The 18,386-nt window shown below is 45.5% G+C and overlaps 1 protein-coding gene and 1 long non-coding RNA gene across 2 annotated transcripts; both read left to right on the top strand.

The window, feature by feature from the left end:
- Positions 1-2,060: 2,060 nt before the first annotated feature.
- LOC309979005 (metabotropic glutamate receptor 7-like) lies at positions 2,061-9,017 on the top strand (the record flags this gene model as incomplete). The annotated part of the gene is made up of 4 exons (XM_082865825.1): positions 2,061-3,132; positions 3,348-4,144; positions 6,596-6,608; positions 8,593-9,017. Exons 2-4 carry the CDS (start codon positions 3,626-3,628, stop codon positions 9,015-9,017), a joined length of 957 nt encoding a protein of 318 aa, XP_082721951.1. The 5' UTR covers positions 2,061-3,132; positions 3,348-3,625.
- A 2,340-nt stretch (positions 9,018-11,357) lies between these two features.
- On the top strand, positions 11,358-18,043 carry LOC309979006. Its single transcript, XR_014327184.1, has 3 exons — positions 11,358-13,714; positions 15,679-15,769; positions 17,695-18,043. It is a non-coding gene; the product is annotated as an uncharacterized lncRNA (long non-coding RNA).
- The last annotated feature ends 343 nt before the right edge of the window (positions 18,044-18,386 follow it).

Below are 18,386 nucleotides of genomic sequence, written 5' to 3'. Positions count from 1 at the left end.
AGGACAACTTATTTGCCGTCGTTTCTGCTCTGCCCACTTTATGTTTCTGGTATTGTGAGATAAAGGCAGTGGGGAATGGCAAACCAATTCTGATTCATTCAACACATGAGTGCTTCTTAGGTACAAAACACCATTCTGAACATTGTCCGAGGTAAAAAGATAAATAATACCTAGCCCCTTATAATACCTAGCCCCTTACCCTCAAGGATCTTCCAGCTTAGCAAGGGAAATAAAACATGCACACAGATGACTGCAACAAAAAGAAGATAATGATTGCTGCCAGATGTTTGGGGAGAATGAGTAGAGCAAAGAGAGAACACAGAATAAGGCAACATTCAACAGTCAGCCAAGAACCATTTGTCGAGCAGTTGCAAGCTGTGACCTGGAAATGGAAGAGGAGAGCATAAATCTTCACATGGGCAGGTGAAAATTCAAGTGTTATTACTTGTAACACAGCTCTTTAAATACATTTTTTGGCACCAAGTGCCTACTAAATAGCCTTAAATTAAAAACTAAATAAGGATACAGTCTCTATCAAATATAGCCTGAGGTACTGATGCCTAAATACTAGGATCACAGTATTTGTGTCCCCAAGGATGCCTTTCTATTGCTTTGCTTCTTTCCCCCTTTCCAAATTAGCTAATGCTGCCTTAACAGGATATCTATTTCACTTGTTCCAGCCTTTTTGATCCAATGTATTGAATAGCAGAATAGGTGAGTTACAAGAGGATATTTTGACTTCAAACAACAGAAATAAAATACTATATAATTGAAAAAAAAAAAAAAAAAACAGAGGCAATCTTTCAGGCACATGTGGATCCAGGAGTTCACATGTTTTAACCAGGTCCCTTTCTCTCTTCCCCACCCCTTCTTCTCTCTGCCTTTTCTCCTCTCTGGTATCTCTCATTATGGGATTCAAATATTTCCCTGTTTATGTGGGAGCTTCTGGCACAGCTGCAGGCTTATACCCTCGCAGCTCCAGGGCTGCCTGGAAGGGGCGGGCGCATCACAGCATAAGGTTGCACAAGGTGTGCACTTATATAGCAGGGCATCACATCTATGAGTGATGGATGATCACATTGTATACAGGGGTAGCTTCGCATAGCGTTTTTTTTTTTTTTTTTTGCGGTACGCGGGCCTCTCACCGCTGCGGCCTCCCCCGCTGCGGAGCACAGGCTCCGGACGCGCAGGCCCAGCGGCCATGGCCCACGGGCCCAGCCACTCCGCGGCATGTGGGATCCTCCCGGACCGGGGCACGAACCCGCGTCCCCTGCATCGGCAGGCAGACTCCCAACCACTGCGCCACCAGGGAAGCCCTTCGCATAGTTTTTACATCACTTTTCTTGAAGATGGCAGTAAAATGGTATGTTTTTACAAAATCAAATAGTGTAACATTGTCCAAAAGATATACATAAAGCATTTAGAGGAAGGAGGCTCCTTTTTCTTTTAACTCCGGCACGGATTGTCTATTGGACAGTGGTAACCCTATGTCATCACCCTCGTTACTCCAGCAGAAGTCCAGGGATTAGCCCTGCATAACTCTTGTTAGCCTCTATTCCCTTCCTTGAACACTGTAGCCAGAAGGATTTTTTCCTCCTCAAACCTTAAGTATTGAAACCTGGAGGAGGGGCATGTCTGAAAAGAAAATGATGGACTGGACTCTCCCTAGAAGGACGATAAATGGGTGGTCAACAAGAAAAAAAATATCCTCTGTACCAGGAAATGTTTGAAGTGTTGTTTGGGTATCAAAAAACGGGTGCCCTACACATAAAGCAACAAAGGATATTGGTCTAAAAAGAACACCATGGCCAAAGGTGCATGGCCTATTTCAACAGAGGATTTGAAAGTTAAAAGTTAACCTGTAAAACATTCAATTCAATTTCATCATTTTACAGATGGGCAAAGTAAAACTCAGGCACAGGAACAGAAGTGCCAAGGTCATACAGGTGGTTGGTGGAAGAGACAACCAACTTCCCAACTTCTGACTTTTTAGGTGTGTGTGTGTGTGTGTTGTTTTGTTTATGTGCAAGGACATTTTTCTTTAGTACACTAACATTACAACAGAAAGTATAGTCTTGTTTTGGTTTTCTCTGCGCCCTCAATTCTGTATAAGACAGTTTCGCTGCACTCCAACAGAAAGGCTCAGCAAGAGTAGAGACCACCATAAGCAGTACACGTGGGCACCAAGGGCAGATACATTGCCCTTCCTTGTGTAGGAACTAGGGCCACTTGTTGCTTTACTGGGCCAAGTTTGGGCTGGACCTGCAGGAGGGGACACCTTTGAAAAACAGCTTCCTAACTGCACTACAACCTGCTCTGGCATCCTGATTCCACTCCCCAAACCCCCCAAATCTTCAGCCAGAAAAAAAAAACAAAAAAAGAATGGATCACTGGATCACTGGATCGATGGGGAGATTTCTGTCTGCTCCTCCTACTGTCACCTCTTTCTTGCTATTTCCTGCCCGAGGAAACCTGACATCAGCCCAAAAGCATCTCTGGAAATGGGTAGGAGGGAGCCTTACACCTGTCATCGCCAGAGAAGAAAGTGCGCTCTGCAGAGTTCTCAGTTGTTCCATCTCTTGCGATGAAAGGAAGAAAAGGAGCGAATCCGCCACAGATTTACTGGAGACCAGGGTTACTTCATTCGGCTCCGGCCACAGTAACCCCTGAAGACCAAAGATGCATTTCCATTCCCAGCAGTTCTTGTTGGCGTCTTTCCCTACAGGCTAGCCCAGTGCCTGGCCCCGGAGAAGTCTCTCCGTAAAGGTTCTTTAGGTCATAAATCAGGCTCCTGCGTGTATGTGTGTTTTTCTTAGGAAAAACTGGCACAGACGAATTAGCAGTAGAGACTGGGCTCTCCCTACTACCCTTCATGCTTGGCGGCATCACCTTCGACTACCTCGCATTCTCCCGGCGCTGACAGCCCCGGCTCCGGACCTCAGGGTTGGAAGCAGTCAGCCCCAGCTAGAACCGCCCTGTCCGGGGCTGATGCCACCCTGTGCCTAGAATGTGCGTGTGGGTGCAGGCGGGCGAGCGAGCGGCTTCTACAGTGAGACCGAAGCAGGAGCTCAGCCTTCGCCTGCGACCTGCGATCCCCAGATTCCCTGGGGACCTCGAAACTCCCAATCGGAGGTACTCCCCCCGCCCCACAGCCGCCCACCCATTCCCTCCCCCCTTACCTCAGCACGCAGCCCCTCCCTGCGTGATGTTGCAAAACCGTGGGGAGGGTGGGCGCTGGGAAGGGTGGGGAGAGCCTGAGAGCGAGCGAGGGCGGGAGGGAGTGGGCGGAGGAGGAGAGGGAGCCGAACGCGCATTTAAAGCGATAGCCATCCTCGCTCTCTCCCCAGTGCTGGGCTGTTGGAGAGCTCGAGCTGCAAGCCACCGAGCGCGAGCTCGAGCGCGGCGCGCTGGCCGGGGAACCCGAGAGCGCACGGCGCCCCAAGCTGGCAGGCGCCGCGGGACCCCCCACCCTCGCCGGCTGCCCTTCCCCGGGCGCCCCTACCCTCCTCGCCCGCAGGAGACCCTGGGCTTCGCCGGAGGAGCTCACCCCAAGGGGCCAGGACTCCGGCGGGCCCGCCACCGTCCCCTCCAGTGCCGCCGCCACCGCCGCAGCCGCGGGAGCAGCATGGTCCAGCTGGGGAAGCTGCTCCGCGCCCTGACTTTGATGAAGTTTCCCTGCTGCGTGCTGGAGGTGCTTCTGTGCGCGCTGGCGGCGGCGGCGCGCGGCCAGGAGAGTTACGCCCCGCACTCCATTCGGATCGAGGGGGACGTCACCCTCGGGGGGCTGTTCCCGGTGCACGCGAAGGGTCCCAGCGGAGTGCCCTGCGGCGACATCAAGAGGGAGAACGGGATCCACAGGCTGGAAGCGATGCTCTACGCCCTGGACCAGATCAACAGCGATCCCAACCTGCTGCCCAACGTGACGCTGGGAGCGCGGATCCTGGACACTTGTTCCAGGGACACTTATGCGCTCGAACAGTCGCTCACTTTCGTCCAGGCGCTCATCCAGAAGGACACCTCCGAAGTGCGCTGCACCAACGGCGAGCCTCCGGTTTTCGTCAAGCCCGAGAAAGTAGTTGGAGTGATTGGGGCTTCGGGGAGTTCGGTCTCCATCATGGTAGCCAATATCCTGAGGCTTTTCCAGGTAGGGGGGCGTTCCCTCCGGGGCAGAGCGCGCCGTAGCTCCCCGCGCTCTTTATCCTGAAGGCTGGCTTGCACTCCAGGGGTGCGGGGTCTGGTCAGCCTTCGCTCATTTCCACCCTGGAGATCCTGCCGAATCCCTCCCACCTCACCCGAGGAGGTACTTTCCCTGCTTGATTCATTTCCCTTCCATCTCTCCCCTGTCCGCGCTCCACTCCATCCGGCTTGACATTCTGGATTTATGGCCCCATTGACAAGAAACAGTCTCCGAAAAACAAGGCGATGATTTAAATGGGTTTGCATTCGAGTGAAATACGGTTCCAAAACAGGCTTGTAAAAGTGCCGGGCTCCTGTGAGAGCCACCTAGGCGCAAGGAATATGAAAGATGAGAAGACGCCTAGAAACTAGGCATTTCTCAACTCCCCAGCTTCCCTGCCCCAAGCCGCCCGACAAGCTGCAGCTGCCTTGGAAAATTTCGAGAAGAGCTTAGGGAGGCAGTTCTTAAACCGAAGGCTAGGTCTTCACCTACATTTGGACGTGAATTGCCCATTTCGCTCGGGTTGGATTTCCCGACCTGTAACCTGTCTCTGCGAGGGCATGGGGCGGAAGGCGTGGGGACTGTCCTCAAGCGGGGAGAAGCCACCGGCAGACGTGCCCCCAGGTGATTTGCTCTGGGCAGTTGTTTGCACCGTCTAAACTGCCTTTGCGATTCGGCCACTGGCAGGAGCCGGGCGATCAGCTTTCTACTCCTGCCAGCTCAGAGCCCGGAGGTGAGCTCATGCTAACTGCGAAACACAATCGCTTTCTCTGCACCCACCCTGTGCCCATCCTTTCCCACGACCTCCCTAACGCAGCCCCCAACCCCAGTGCTGGGTTTTGAGGACGATTCTCAGAGCCAGACAAGAAGGCGCCTGGAGGGAGGCAGTAGGGTGCGCCGAGCAAGGCCGGGCGGTCCTCTAGCTCCGGGTGCAGGCGGGCAACGGCGGAAGATGCGAGGACGGCGGATCGGGCCAGCTGAGCCGTGGGCGGTGCTGCAGTGCTCTCTCACCGCCTGCTCCCGCAGCCTCGGCCCCACGGCTCCTGTGCCGCCCTGGGTATAGATGGATGGCTTCTGGATGAAGAAATTGAGTTTCAGGGTCTGCGTGACTATGGGTTCTCTTGTTTCTCTGTCTTTCTTCCTGTGTGTCTCTCTCCTTGTCTCTCTTTCTCCCTGCTGTTTTTTTTTTTTTTGTCTCTCTGTTTTTATGTTCTCCCTTTCAATTTCTGCCTGTCTTTTCCTTCTCTACCCCTATATCCAAGTTTTTTGTTCATCTCTGTCTTGAAGTGATCCTTTCCTAATGCACAGCTCTCTCCCTGCCTGGTAGGACCCAAGCTCAGTTAGTCCCTTCTCCAGATGTTCTGGCTGACCCTTATGCTCCCCGTAGCTAAAAAGTTGGCTCCCTCTCAAGTGCCTTTCCTGAAGCATGTTGGGTTTCTGGAGGGGACTCCTTGTGATTCAAGCTGTCACTACATCAGCACCCAGGAGTATGAAGTTTGTGTTTGTGCCAGAAGGAGGGGTGCCTGTCTAAAGCTGCAGCCTGGTATGGCCCCTCTGAGCCTCTGAGCATCTCTAGCACCTCTTGAGTATGCCACCATGGAGATCTCTAGATGTTTGCAAGGCCAAAAGTGCTTCTGGGCAGCCTTCACTTTGAGGTAATCCTTTCAGGAAGAGCCTGGGTTGTTGTAAGCAAAACCCAGAAGCACTTCCTTTACCTCTGAGCTTAAACTAGAGAACCTGAGGAGGCAGCGCTGCAGGGAGGATGAGGCCAGAGGTCACCTGAGAACCACAGGGGCAACTCACAGTATTTTTACTGGAGCTCTGGGGGTTGAAGGCACATTTGCTCTTTGACATTTTAAAAATTATTTTGGTGCCTTCACTTGGAGCTTGGGCAGTACTGCAGAGGGGCCTGCCTGTCGAAAAAAGAGTGAAATCTTATAAAGTCAAGAGAGAGCTTGCCGACTAGGCTGAAGGCTTGTGTTTGCTGAAAAAGATTCCAGGGGGAGCTGATTCCTTCTCTGGTGTGTGGATCTGAGGCACTTGCAAGAAAAGAGAACGCTTGCCTTACGCTTAGTTCCCCCGTTCCCTGGGCTGGGAAGGAAAGGAACTGAATGCCAACATTAGCAGTGTGGGTTGGGACCAAAACCATTCAGAGAAAACACTGTCATTTTCCTCTAATTTGCAAATTGCAGCTATTCATGTTGGATTGAACAGCTGAGGGAAAAGAGCCCCCAGTTTTCACCTGCATTTATTGAGAAGAGGCTGGTAGTAGGAGGGATGCACCAACTTGTAGCTTGTGCTGCAAGCTGGATATAAGCTTGGTGTGAGCATCCTGGTTAACCACCGCCCACGTTCAAATATACAGAGATAGATTCCAACAATCTCTTCCCGTAGCCTTATTTTTGCGTGTGATCTTAGAAGCTCCTGGCATGTAAGTCCAGTCCCCAGTTTCCCAGCCTCTGTAAACCTGCAAAATGAATAGAGAGAATAGTGGAACACAGACCCATTGTTCAAAGACACAGTCACTTTAGGGAAGGAAGAAAAGAACGGGTAGGTGAATCTTCTCTGGGATTGCAGGGTTCAGCTCAATGAAGACTGTCCTGTATAAAAGAAACTCCTCTAAATGGTTGAATTCTTAGCTCTCCAGAGATCTGAATTATCTTTTCCCCAGTCCCTGTGGGTTGCTGTGGGGAATGTGCCAAACCTATCATTTGAGATAAAAATTTATGGTGAGGTAAGCTTCTAGGCTGGGGGAAGGAAGACTTAGTGACTGAAATGGGGGATGCTAAGCACTGGGGGGCAAGAAGGAACAAGGAGATAGTAATGGATGTAACAAATGCTGCAGCTGCCAGCAAAGCCTGGATTGAACTTCCTTCCTGAAAATGAGGACCCGGGCAAGAATGACCACTCAGATGTAAACAGTGTCTCTGACTGGGCATTCTCATCTGCCTGCCGGTGGGCCAGAGCTGAGCAAGTCCTTTCTCTCCTCTGTATGCACGCTGAATTGGTTAGTAAGTGACATGTCAGAGGACAGGAATCATATTCAGTGGATCTTTCAAATCCAGGAGTTTGAGGCTAATGAAATTAGTGTGTGGCCAGGGCTCTGCCAACTAGAATTAAGTCACTGCAGCCACCCTGCAATGCATTTTCAGCCTGAAGGGAGCATCAGGGAGGAATTTCGGGAGATTTGTTTCTGACCCTGTACAAAATAATACTCTCCTAATGCTAAGAAAGATTAAATGTAAATTAATATTGACTACGAGTAACATATTTAAAAAATAATCGCCGAGTGGGGGATGGCTTAAAGTGGAGAGATTATATAACGTGGTGTCCAAAGAATAAATCTCCCCTGACCACTGTTTCATGGGCTATAAGTAAGATATATTACAATGGAAATTAATGGGAACGTTTTTAGTCAAGGCTTCTCTGCTATTGACTTGAGAGCAAACACTCTGAGAGTATAAATTACTCTTGCTATGTGCTGACTCTGAATGAACAATATTTCATGTGCAGCGACATGGTCTAAGCTATAGACTTGGAATCGAATGGCATCTGTTTCAATTGTTTTGTTCTCTCAAGAGCAACTAGATAGAAAAAAGTGGTCAATTTGACCCTTGTGGGAGCGTGTTGCAAATCTAAACCTGTGTCCCTCATACCATAAATGAAATACATTTGTAAATTTGTAAGTGTTTTCCTTCTGTTCATTGATGCTTGAGTATAATCTCAAACTTTGGGAGCAACACTTTATACATAAGTACTTGGTTTTCTTCCTTTCTTCTTTCTCTTTCTCTTCTCTCTGTTTCTCTCTCTCTCTTTCTCCATCTTATGTAATTGGATAGAACTGGGCACCTAGGATGATGTGGTGTTACTATAGTGGGATTTAAAAAAAAAAAAATCAACTCTAACCCTTTTAAAAATTTCATAAATACAGGTGTCGGTGCCATTTGGAATAGTCTCTATAACAATTTCTGTCATTTACTGTTTACATTTACATTTTCATTTTACTTTTACATTACATTACATTTACATTTTGTAATGTAAATGTAATGTACATTTTGTAATGTAAATGTAAATGTAAAATGTAAATTACTTTTACATTTTACATTTACATTTACGTTTTCTGTCATTTACATTTCATTTACTGTGTTTCAGCAAATTTACCTAACAGATGGTGAGTGGGCAATTTTTAAAGGGGCATTTTTTAAAAGAGCGGAGAGGGAAGGATTTAGAGACAGGCACATACTATATTTGAAGTTACCTCCACGTGTATTTTATGTATGTATACCCATACAATTAAGAAGTCTTTGGATGTTTTATCTTCAAGAATAATTCAGATAATGGATTACTTGAATATCATAAACATTTAGGGTTTAACAGATTTGTTACATATAGACGTTGTATCATGGATTGAAAAGACCGTAGCCAGCGGGCAGCGGCGGGCGGAACCACCGAGGGGCGGCGCCGGCTGGGCGACGGGTGCGGGGGTCCGTGCTTCCTCGTGGTGCAGGGCTGGGGTTCGCCGGAGACGCCGGGTTGCTCCGCGTTGCCAGGTTACCGAGCGCGTGCCCCGCGCCCGCTCTTCCGCCCGGGCCGCCCTCGGCGCTGCCTGAGCCGTGGTGCGGGCTGCGCGGGGCGTCGGTTCCGCGGAAGCCTGGGTAGGGCGCTGCGTGCGGGACTCTCGTCGCTCGTGGACGGGGCGCGAGCGCGCGGGGGACGTAGGGCCCCGACCTGGGGCTCCCCGGCGCTCCGGCTCCGCTCAGGGCGCCCGCTCAGGGGCCTCCGGCGCGAGGCCCCCTTTCTGGTCAAGATGGCGGCGCCCAGGCGGGCCGCGCCGAGGTGAGCTGGAGCTGGGCCCGGAGAGCGACGAGTCTGCCACGCCCAGGACTTGGACCCCGGGCTGGTCTCCAGTCTCCCGGGGAGCGGCGGGTGGGTGGACGCGGCCGCGCGTAGGTCCTTCTCGTGGGGTGGTCAGCTCTCCGTGCGTCCGCAGACTTCTTTCCTCTGATAGTCAGGTCTGGGGTGGCCCAGGTTGGAGGCGAGAGGGCTTGATTGGGGAAACCTGAGGGGTTTAAGGACTCTGTTGGGATCGTTTCAGACCCCAGCAAGAAGCTGAGCAAGTTTCCTCCTGACTCTCTTCCCGGCTAAGTTTTCTCCCTTCTCTGAAGACGCTAGCTTTTCTGAATCACTTTGTTCCCCGGGGGGATACAGTTGGTGGTTCTGACCGTGGAACGTAGGACCCGGCGCGGGGAAGCCTGAGCTGGTTCTAGTTACTTTGTTTGCAAAGCACTTGTCTTGTCTTTGGAATCTTTGTGTATGTAACCAACGTTGGGAAGAGCCAGCGTTTTCTCCTCCACAACACTGCGAGGGGTAACTTTATACGTAAGAAACAAGTGGGCGTTCACATCCATCTCTTTTCCAACCACTGAGCCTTGGTTGTGTTTCCTTTCTTTAAGTTTGTCTCGTTTTGAAGTGATAACAAAAACAAACAAAAAAGACCATAGCCAATTACACAAAGTATACTCTAGTCTCAGTCCTGCCATTAATTAGCTATGTTACCTTAAGTCATGTAAGTTTTCTAGGCCTCATTTTTCTCATGTGATGTTTTTTCTTTGCAAAAGTATAGTTTCTAGAAGTCTCTAATCTCTGTGTCATAGTTCAGCTTGGAGAAAACCTGTTCTTATCCAAACTCCGTGACATTGTATTTCCAGCTCCAACTTTGGACTTTGAGTGAGTTGGGGGCAACTTTTTAAGGATATTTTCACACAGCTTTTTTAGTTAATATCTGTCTAGCTGACTTGTCATACTCAGACTTTCTCCCATATTCTTTTACCAGTGTGTTCCTTAGTCATATATATGAAGGCTGTTGTGGGAAAAATGACCTCCTGGGTCAGCTTACTGCATGGTCATCGACACAGGGCAGGGAGTAAGATTCTGTGGATTTTACAGAAGCAGATACAGGTTTCATTATCCATGTCCTCTCCCCTTTCATCTTACAAAAACAGCAGGCTTTTCTTGGAGAACTGCCAGATAATGCCATCCTGCCTCCTCACGGCCCCCCCCCCCCCCCCCCCCCCCCCCCCGGGGATGAGTCTCCAGGGACTGAACTCCAGTAAAGCAGGTGATTGGCTCATGGGTAGGCATCTGACCTCGGCTAAGTCTATCAGACTCTTCCCCAGGACTTTTCTCTCAGAGAAAAATGGAAGAATTGTCTTTTCTCTCTGGATCTAAGCTGGGGAGATACGACTCTGGGACTCCCAGTTACCATCCAGCACAAGAAGAGACTTTCTGTAAAATAAAGTCTTGCAGAGGTAAGCAGGGCTGAGCGATGGAGAGAGAGCTGGAACCCTGCTGATACTCTGGAACTTCCACATCCAACTGTATCTGAATATGGCTGCATCCCTGAATTTCTAGTACTTGTTTGTTGAGGTGGTTGTTGTTGTTTGGTTTTTGTTTTTAAATTTCCTTTGACTATTTTGAATTTGTTTTCAGCCATGTGCATTTGAAAGCATCATAGCTAAAAGAGCTAATTTCCTACATTAATGTCAGGTTTGCTGAGTGGCATTCCTTAAGTGAAAAATAATATCCGCTATTTTCTTTAAATAAAATCCTTCTAGCTCAGGTTTGAGATATTCAAAACTATGCCTCCTACCCCCCTCTTTTCCAACATTTACTATATCACCTTGAAGCATTTGTGACCACATCTTTCCCATCTAGACGCAGTTGAGAGAGAGAGCAAAGACTTCTGATATAAACTGCAACCTATACGCCTCCTACCTGGAAGCTTTAGAACATACTTGATTCTTGTCATTAAAGCAAATCTTTTGTTGTTGTCTCCAGGGCACAGAAGCATTTTCATGGCATAATGGAGTACAAAGTACATTAAGCCTAACTCTACTTCTCACCCTCTTTTACTTTAAATAGGCAGAAAAGAACAATCTCAAACACATTTTCCCAACAAATAAAATACATATACGATTATGTTTAGAAGACGTTTATGCAACATATAGTTAGACTGATTAATTAATGGACCTTTCGCCAATTGGCACAGTAAATATGTATGTTCAATGTGCTTAATTAAAAAGAAGACAATAACATATTTTTACAGGTTAATTATCGGAGAAGAGTATTGTGCCAGCACGCTTGATGCTACAGTATTTCATGTTTGACAGGTAATCTTCTTTCAATTATATTTACTGCTAAATGTTTCTTGGATCAAGCTATTAAATTATAAGGTCAAAAGTAAAATGGTATGAAATTACAATGATAAAGGGACACATATCCCACTTTATGAGAATAGAAGTTCTAATTTCTTTTCAATACTACTAGTAGTGACCACAGTACTAATTTGAGCCCTTACTGTGAGCCACTGTGCCCATATACATTTAGTTCTTACAGTAGTTCTGCAAAGGGCATGTAATAATCCACACTGTAAAGCTGAAGAAAGTGCTTCTCATAGCTGAAAGTCACATAGCTGGTGAGTGGCAAAGTCTAGATTCAAACTTAGAGTCGTCTGACAATGCCCAGGTTGTTGACCACTATGTACACTGCTCAATTGTTGCACCAATAAAGAAGTGCTTGAAATAATTATAGATTTGCCTACCCTGAAACTGCAGTGATTTAAAGACATCAAAGTTGCCAGTTGCTTAACCACATCTACTTACAGTAAGAAATTACATTTTATTTCATTTCTAAAACAAGATTAATTCTGCAGGCCCATAGAAACTTGAGCACACAAATCCTACCTCCAAATGAAAGATGCTTGTTTTCCACTATTCAACAGATGGCCCTGTACAGAGGCAATAAACATATAGTAGAATCTTCATTCAAATAAATGAGAAGAGAGGTTTCTTCTTGTCCTGATTCAGTGCCCATCATTATGGATTATGATGGCTCGTCCCAAACTTTACTTCATTCACTCCACTCTTTCTACAAAACTCCAGTCATGGAATCCATCATTCAGATACATGTGCAAAGCGAAAGGACTGTATTAATACAGTTGCTGAAAGTCAAGTTGATAGAGCTCAGGAAGTACATCCTAATAAATGCAACATTAATGTTTGTGTGGGCCTTGGAGTGAGGGGTAGAAGAATTTTCAGTTTAATGGAATATTTTGCCTCTTGCTATGAAAGTGTGGCTGAATAGTCTTGCAATTGGTCATTTACAGAATCCTCCATCTCTGGGTTTCATGCTTTCTTTACTCTGCAGCTGTTGATTCCTTCTCTTGTTCTGGATGGAAGATAGCAACGAAGCCACTTCAAAGGGCTCAGCCTGCCTTTTTGTGTTATTGTTTAGATGAAGATATTTCCATTTATTAAAGCACACTATTTAAACATTTTTATCATGTTTCAAACTTGACTGTGTTCTGAAGGTATGAGCACAGGCAGACATAATGGGGGATGTTTTCCAGGAGAGAACATAGACCATACCCTTATCAAAGGAATTATCAGAATTTTCATGTATGGATTGAGAATCAAATTCTGGAGTTAGACCTGAATTTAAATTCATACTCACAACTTATTACCAGTCTCATCTTGATCAAACGGTTACCACACTTCTCATCAATTTCCTTATGTTTGAAAGCGGAATAAGAGAAGTATGCCTGGTGGAGTTACACATAAAGCTCATCTGATAGAATATTCATAAGGATTTTGCACAAAATATACATGGAAATATTTTAGCACCGAGTTTAGCATGCGATTCGTCTTCGATACATTTAAGAGCTATTATTTTATTATTATTATGCTATCATTAAATATCACTATTACTTAAATGTCATTATTGCTAAAATTGCTGTAAAACTACCGCAGTAACCCATGATGAATTCCCCTCTTCTGTTTCCTTTGTTTAAATGGAAAATATATATATAAATCTAGACAGAGAACACGTTAGTGATCCTGTTCAGTGGAGTGAGAATTTCCATGTCACTGATTAAAACAAATCCTGAATTGCATGGACTTAAGATAGCAGAGAGGGGCTTCCCTGGTGGCGCAGTTGTTGAGAGTTCGTGACCCGATCCGGGAAGATCCCACATGCTGCGGAGCGGCTGGGCCTGTGAGCCATGGCTGCTGAGCCTGCGCGTCCGGAGCCTGTGCTCCGCAACGGGAGAGGCTGCAACAGTGAGAGGCCCGCGTACCGCAAAGAAGAAAAAAAAGATAGCAGAGAGGCTAAGAGATTTGAAGTTAGACATCCCCAAGTGTGAATTCTACTGTGACCCTCTTCTAGCTCTAGAACCTTGAGGAAGTTACTTAAACTTTCTGAGCTTTACTACTAGTTTCCTCATCTGTATCTTTTTCAGGACTATTTATCAAGGATCTTCCTGTTCTCTATGCTTGGACGTATCACTGAATAAATTAGACAAGAGCCTTTGCCTGCGTGCTCCTTCTTGCATGCTTTCTCCCTCCTTACACTCTCGTGTGGAAACGGATGTTATAAATAAATTCTGTGCTTTGTCACAAGTTGATGGGCGCCACGGGATAAGGAAAAGGATGTGAAGCTCACTGAAGAGGCTTGGGTTGGGAGTGCTGGAGGAGTGTACAGGTAGGTTCTGATTTTAAATAGGGTAGTCAGGGTGGATTTTATAAGTTGACATTTGAGCAAAGACTTGAAGTGAGGGAGTTGTCAGAATGTATGATGGGGAGACCACTCCCTGGGAGCAAGAATAACCAGTCCCAAAACTCTAAGGCAGAAATATGCCGGGCAGCTTGGAGGAATATCAAGGAGGCCACCCTGGCTGACTTAGTCAGTGGGGAGGAAGAGACAGCAGGACGGCTGGAGGTCGGATATGTGATGGGATGGATTGGGTAAGTCCTGGGAGGCCATCACATGCATTGTGTCTTTTACTCTAAATGTAGGCAGCCAGGGGCGGGATTTTAGCCGAGGTGTGGCATGAACTGTCTCTTGTTTGAAAAGCATAACTCTATCTGTGGCCTTGAGGATGTGGGGAGAGAGTGGAGTCAGGGAGAATCTCGGGAGGCGACTACAGGATCCTCGAGGTCTATGTTGGTGGCCTGCACCAGGCTGCTAGCGGCTGGTAATTCTCAGAAGTGGCACATTGGGAAGGTTGTGACAGCATTTCGTGGTAGATTGAGTGCAAGAATGGAAAGGAAGAGGGGGTCAAGGGTGAATTCGAGATTTAGGGCCTGGGGAACTGGAAAGGTGTGGTTACTGTCACCTAAGATGGAAAAAGTTTGGGGTAGAGCATGTTTGGGGGATTAAAGACCGGTTTTGGAGGTATAAGATTTGAGATGTTTTCGTGACGTCCAAGTAGAGATGCTGAGTACACAGTTGGATACACAAGTCTGCAGTTCTGAAGAAAGGTCTAAACTAGAGATACACTTTAATACAATGGAGATACTAAGAATAATTACATGGAAGCGCTATTTTAAAGATAAAATGAAGTAATGCAATTAGCACTCTGTCTTCTCAAAACATTTAATAACTGTTAGCTAAAATAATTACCTGAAATGAAAAAATACCTATAGTTTGTTTTGTTGTTTGCAGTAAAAGTGAAGAAAATGTCACAATTATTTTAATAGTATTTGTGACACAGTAGTTTTAGTTAAGACACCATGACTACAAACATTTACAATAAACCTTTCAGTCTCCTACTTTTCACTCTGATAGGGTACTTGGAACCATATTTTGTAAGGTTTAAGTTAGTTGTCATAGGGTACCTCTTTAATTAGAAGTAATTCTGAACTGTCTAGTTCCATGCAGTTTTATATACATATATGTATAATTATTGTTTTATGATTTATCAAACTCAGTTGAAAATTTGCATCACTGATATACATTAGAATTTAAGCATTTGCCCAGGTATTCAAGGAAAAAAATGTACTTGTCTTGTAATTTCCATAGGGGTACTTACTTTCACATCTTCCCTTCACTTTGCAATCGAAAACATGGCAGGGGAAATATTATCTTACTGGTCTTTGAGTTCCCCTTAGCTATCTGCAAGTCCTTAAACAGCCTTTGTGGCTTAACCAAAATTCTCTTCCATCTTCATTCCGCTAACAGATGTTGGTCTAAGCATGTACTTATACTAAAAAATGCATGACCACGTTGTCTCTACACATCTATAATTTTATGTTAACACTATCATTATGTAAGCTATACTTTAATTGTAATTATAACAGATTTTATGTCAACACACATCCATTTCTAGTGTTCATCTGGTGTTCAAGGGGAGAGCAGCATGTCGTAAATTTTATCAAAATATAACATCTGGAGAATAGAACAGAGGGTAATTGTGTAATTCTGTATTCACGCTAATTAAGTTCAGTGGAGTTGGCATAATAGAATTAAGATGAAAAAAAAAAAAGACATTGAGGTACCATGGCTCCCTCTCCTAACACACCCTTTTCGTATCCGAGAGCAGAGACTCAGCACCTTTCTGTACAGAAATGGAGACAGGAAGAGGCCAGAGGATGAATGACAGGCCCGAATGAGGTGGAACTTTGAAGAGCAACATGGAAATGAAATACTTCTTTTGTATTTGGTAGGTGGGGAAAATGTACCAGCGTGTATGCCTACTGGGACCACGTTTTCCAGAACAGTTAAGCCCAGTGTCAACTATGCTGTCCCACCTTCCTCGTAAGTAGGAACATACTGTTACTTGAATCTTTGCTTCCTGTTTCTTGATACCTGGTTGAGAAGATTATCACAGGAACTGCATCTTGTTAGCAAATACACTGTTTTGAAATGATTGACACTCACTGAAGAGTGGCAACTCCAAGCTTGCTCTCTCTTGATCTTGGACTATTTAAGTCTGGAGTGCAGGAGTGGGTTATGGGGAAAGACCATATGAAGACATATGAAAGACCATATGTCTTCAGCATAATGGTTATAGCATAATGGTTAGGAGTGTAGGTGCTGGTTCAAATCTCTGCTTTCCACTTGCTAACCATATGAGCTTGGGCAATTTACCTGATTACCTGAACCTCAATACTCCTGCCTATAAAATGATGTTAATAATATTTCATCCCCATAGACTTGTTTTCAATGTTAAAATGAAGTCACTTACACCAAGCACTTAATACAATGCCTAGAGCATAGTAAAGTCTATTATTATCACTATTACTACTACTACTACTATTATTATTATTACTATCACGATGCCAGGTGCTATTTTTCCTATGCCTTATTCCATTATCTTCTGCCCTGTCCCCCCATTTCTGTCTTGTTTCTGTACAAGGGTAGGTTTGTCACAGAGCATTTTCTTTCCCTAGTGTCTGACTCTTAGTCATCAAGGTGACTGGTCCACGACCCGGCATTCATTGCTGCTCGTTGAAGCAACCCATTTTGAGAAGGGGAGTTGGATATTGATGCCAAGTTGGGTCAAGGAGAGAGAATTTTCTCTCTTCTGCACTCAGAGAGCTAAGTGAAATATTCAGGCCTCAGAAGGAGAATCAGGCAAAGGGCAACATGCTTAATTTCATACCTTAGTGATTAAGAACAAGTCAGACAGGCTGGATTTGAACTCATTTCCGTCATGTACTGACAACGGGATCTTAGGTGCTTTTGTAACCCATCTGAGGCTCAGTCAACATCTGAAAGAGACGAATAACATTATCAGGACCTAGCATATAGCCTCGTTGTAATAAGTGAGTAAATCCTTTCAAAACGTTCAGCACGTTGTTTGGCATATAAACACTTAATAAAATTTAGCTTCTTTGACTACTACCGCTGCTAATATTATTAAGTAGCTGAGCAGATCCGAGGCCCATTTTTTTCTTAGATTGCACATAATCATTTGGACAACCAGCTCACATTGATCAACCGTTGCTTATATATAAACCCCCATGAACCCAAAGGTGCTTTAACTCTCTCCCAGTCAGAGCCTGTTCTGGGGGCAGAAGCAACACCGGCACTACCCCCGTCATCTTTGCCTTTATTGTCACTACACTCGCCTGCCGTACTGAGCACTTTCTGTTTGCCAGGCACCAAATTTAGCCCTGCGTATGCACTATAGCATATAGTTCTCACACTCAGGTGGGAGACATTATCATCATCCCCAACTTTCAGATAAAGTCGCCGAGGTGCTGGAAAGGTAAGAAACTTGACCCACAGCAAGAGATGGAGCCGGAGTATTCAAACCCTTCTCTCTGACCTCAAGAACCCTTAAATATTAGCATACTACTACATCCTGGTAAGAAAATCTGCTTCCAGCCACTCTGGTGAGAGTAGAAGTGATTCTCAGTCCCCACATTCCTCTATTGCCCATGCCACCCTAGCCTCAGGACTAGGGGGGAAAGGAAGTGATCTCTTCAAAGAGCAGCCAAAGGGAACCTACTCCCTTCTGCCTTTTCGTAATCAACTAACCAATATTTTATTTCCTTCTTAAGAGTCCGCACATGTTCCTTTTGGTACTTAGCTTGGCCTTTTAGGATTCTGACATTCTGTACGTGACTCATCCACTGTATTTCATGTTAATTTATTGAGGTCAAGTATAGGGTCTTACTCATCCTGCAGTCCAGTTATCCCCTGTCGCATCTAACTCCGTTCTTTTCTTCTCGTAGGACATCTGCAGATATTTATTTGAATTTTGTTGAATTGTTCTCATCAATAGTACATTAAAAGTTATACAGAAAGTGCTTTCTTATAAGGAAAACCATCTAAATAGATTTCTAGCTCTTTACTTTTTATAGCACTGTTGTAGAGATTATAGATCTCCAGGTAATATTTTTTAGATAGAGTTCTTCATATCGTCTTATTTTTACATATAACGATAAATCTGAATTTTCTCTATCAAACCTCCGAGACTTCACCGGCTTGTAACTTAGCTTGTTGATTATGTGTTGCTGACTTTTCCACTTACAATGATATTTGATCCTGGTAAGGATGGGGCTGGGTGGGAAGGTACATCTTAGGGCCATAAATTGGTTTTGTAGAGAACTAACGTAAAGATCTAAAGTCTCATCATATTTCTGCAGAACTCATGAATCATTTTATTATAATTCCATTCATTCAGGGAGTATAAAACCATTTTCAAATTGTTATTCCTAATTTGTTCATCTTCTCTTCCTTAGTCGTAGTGAGAAGAGAGCAGGCTGAATGGACGAAAGTCATTATGACCACTGGGGCCACTAGGGTAGGCATCAGTCCCAGAGTTTTGTTTTCATCTCTCCGCTATTAATATTGACTAATGTCTTGAGTGCTTACTTGGTGCAAATTACTTAGCCGACCATGGCAAATGGATTGTGTCATTTCA

Source organism: Leucopleurus acutus, assembly GCF_964270905.1.
Source record: "Leucopleurus acutus genome assembly, contig: HAP1_SCAFFOLD_684, whole genome shotgun sequence".
In the NCBI taxonomy this organism is placed as follows: domain Eukaryota; kingdom Metazoa; phylum Chordata; class Mammalia; order Artiodactyla; family Delphinidae; genus Leucopleurus; species Leucopleurus acutus.
The sequence above is the reverse complement of the archived record's forward strand: the minus strand, read 5'-3'. Positions and strand labels throughout refer to the sequence as shown.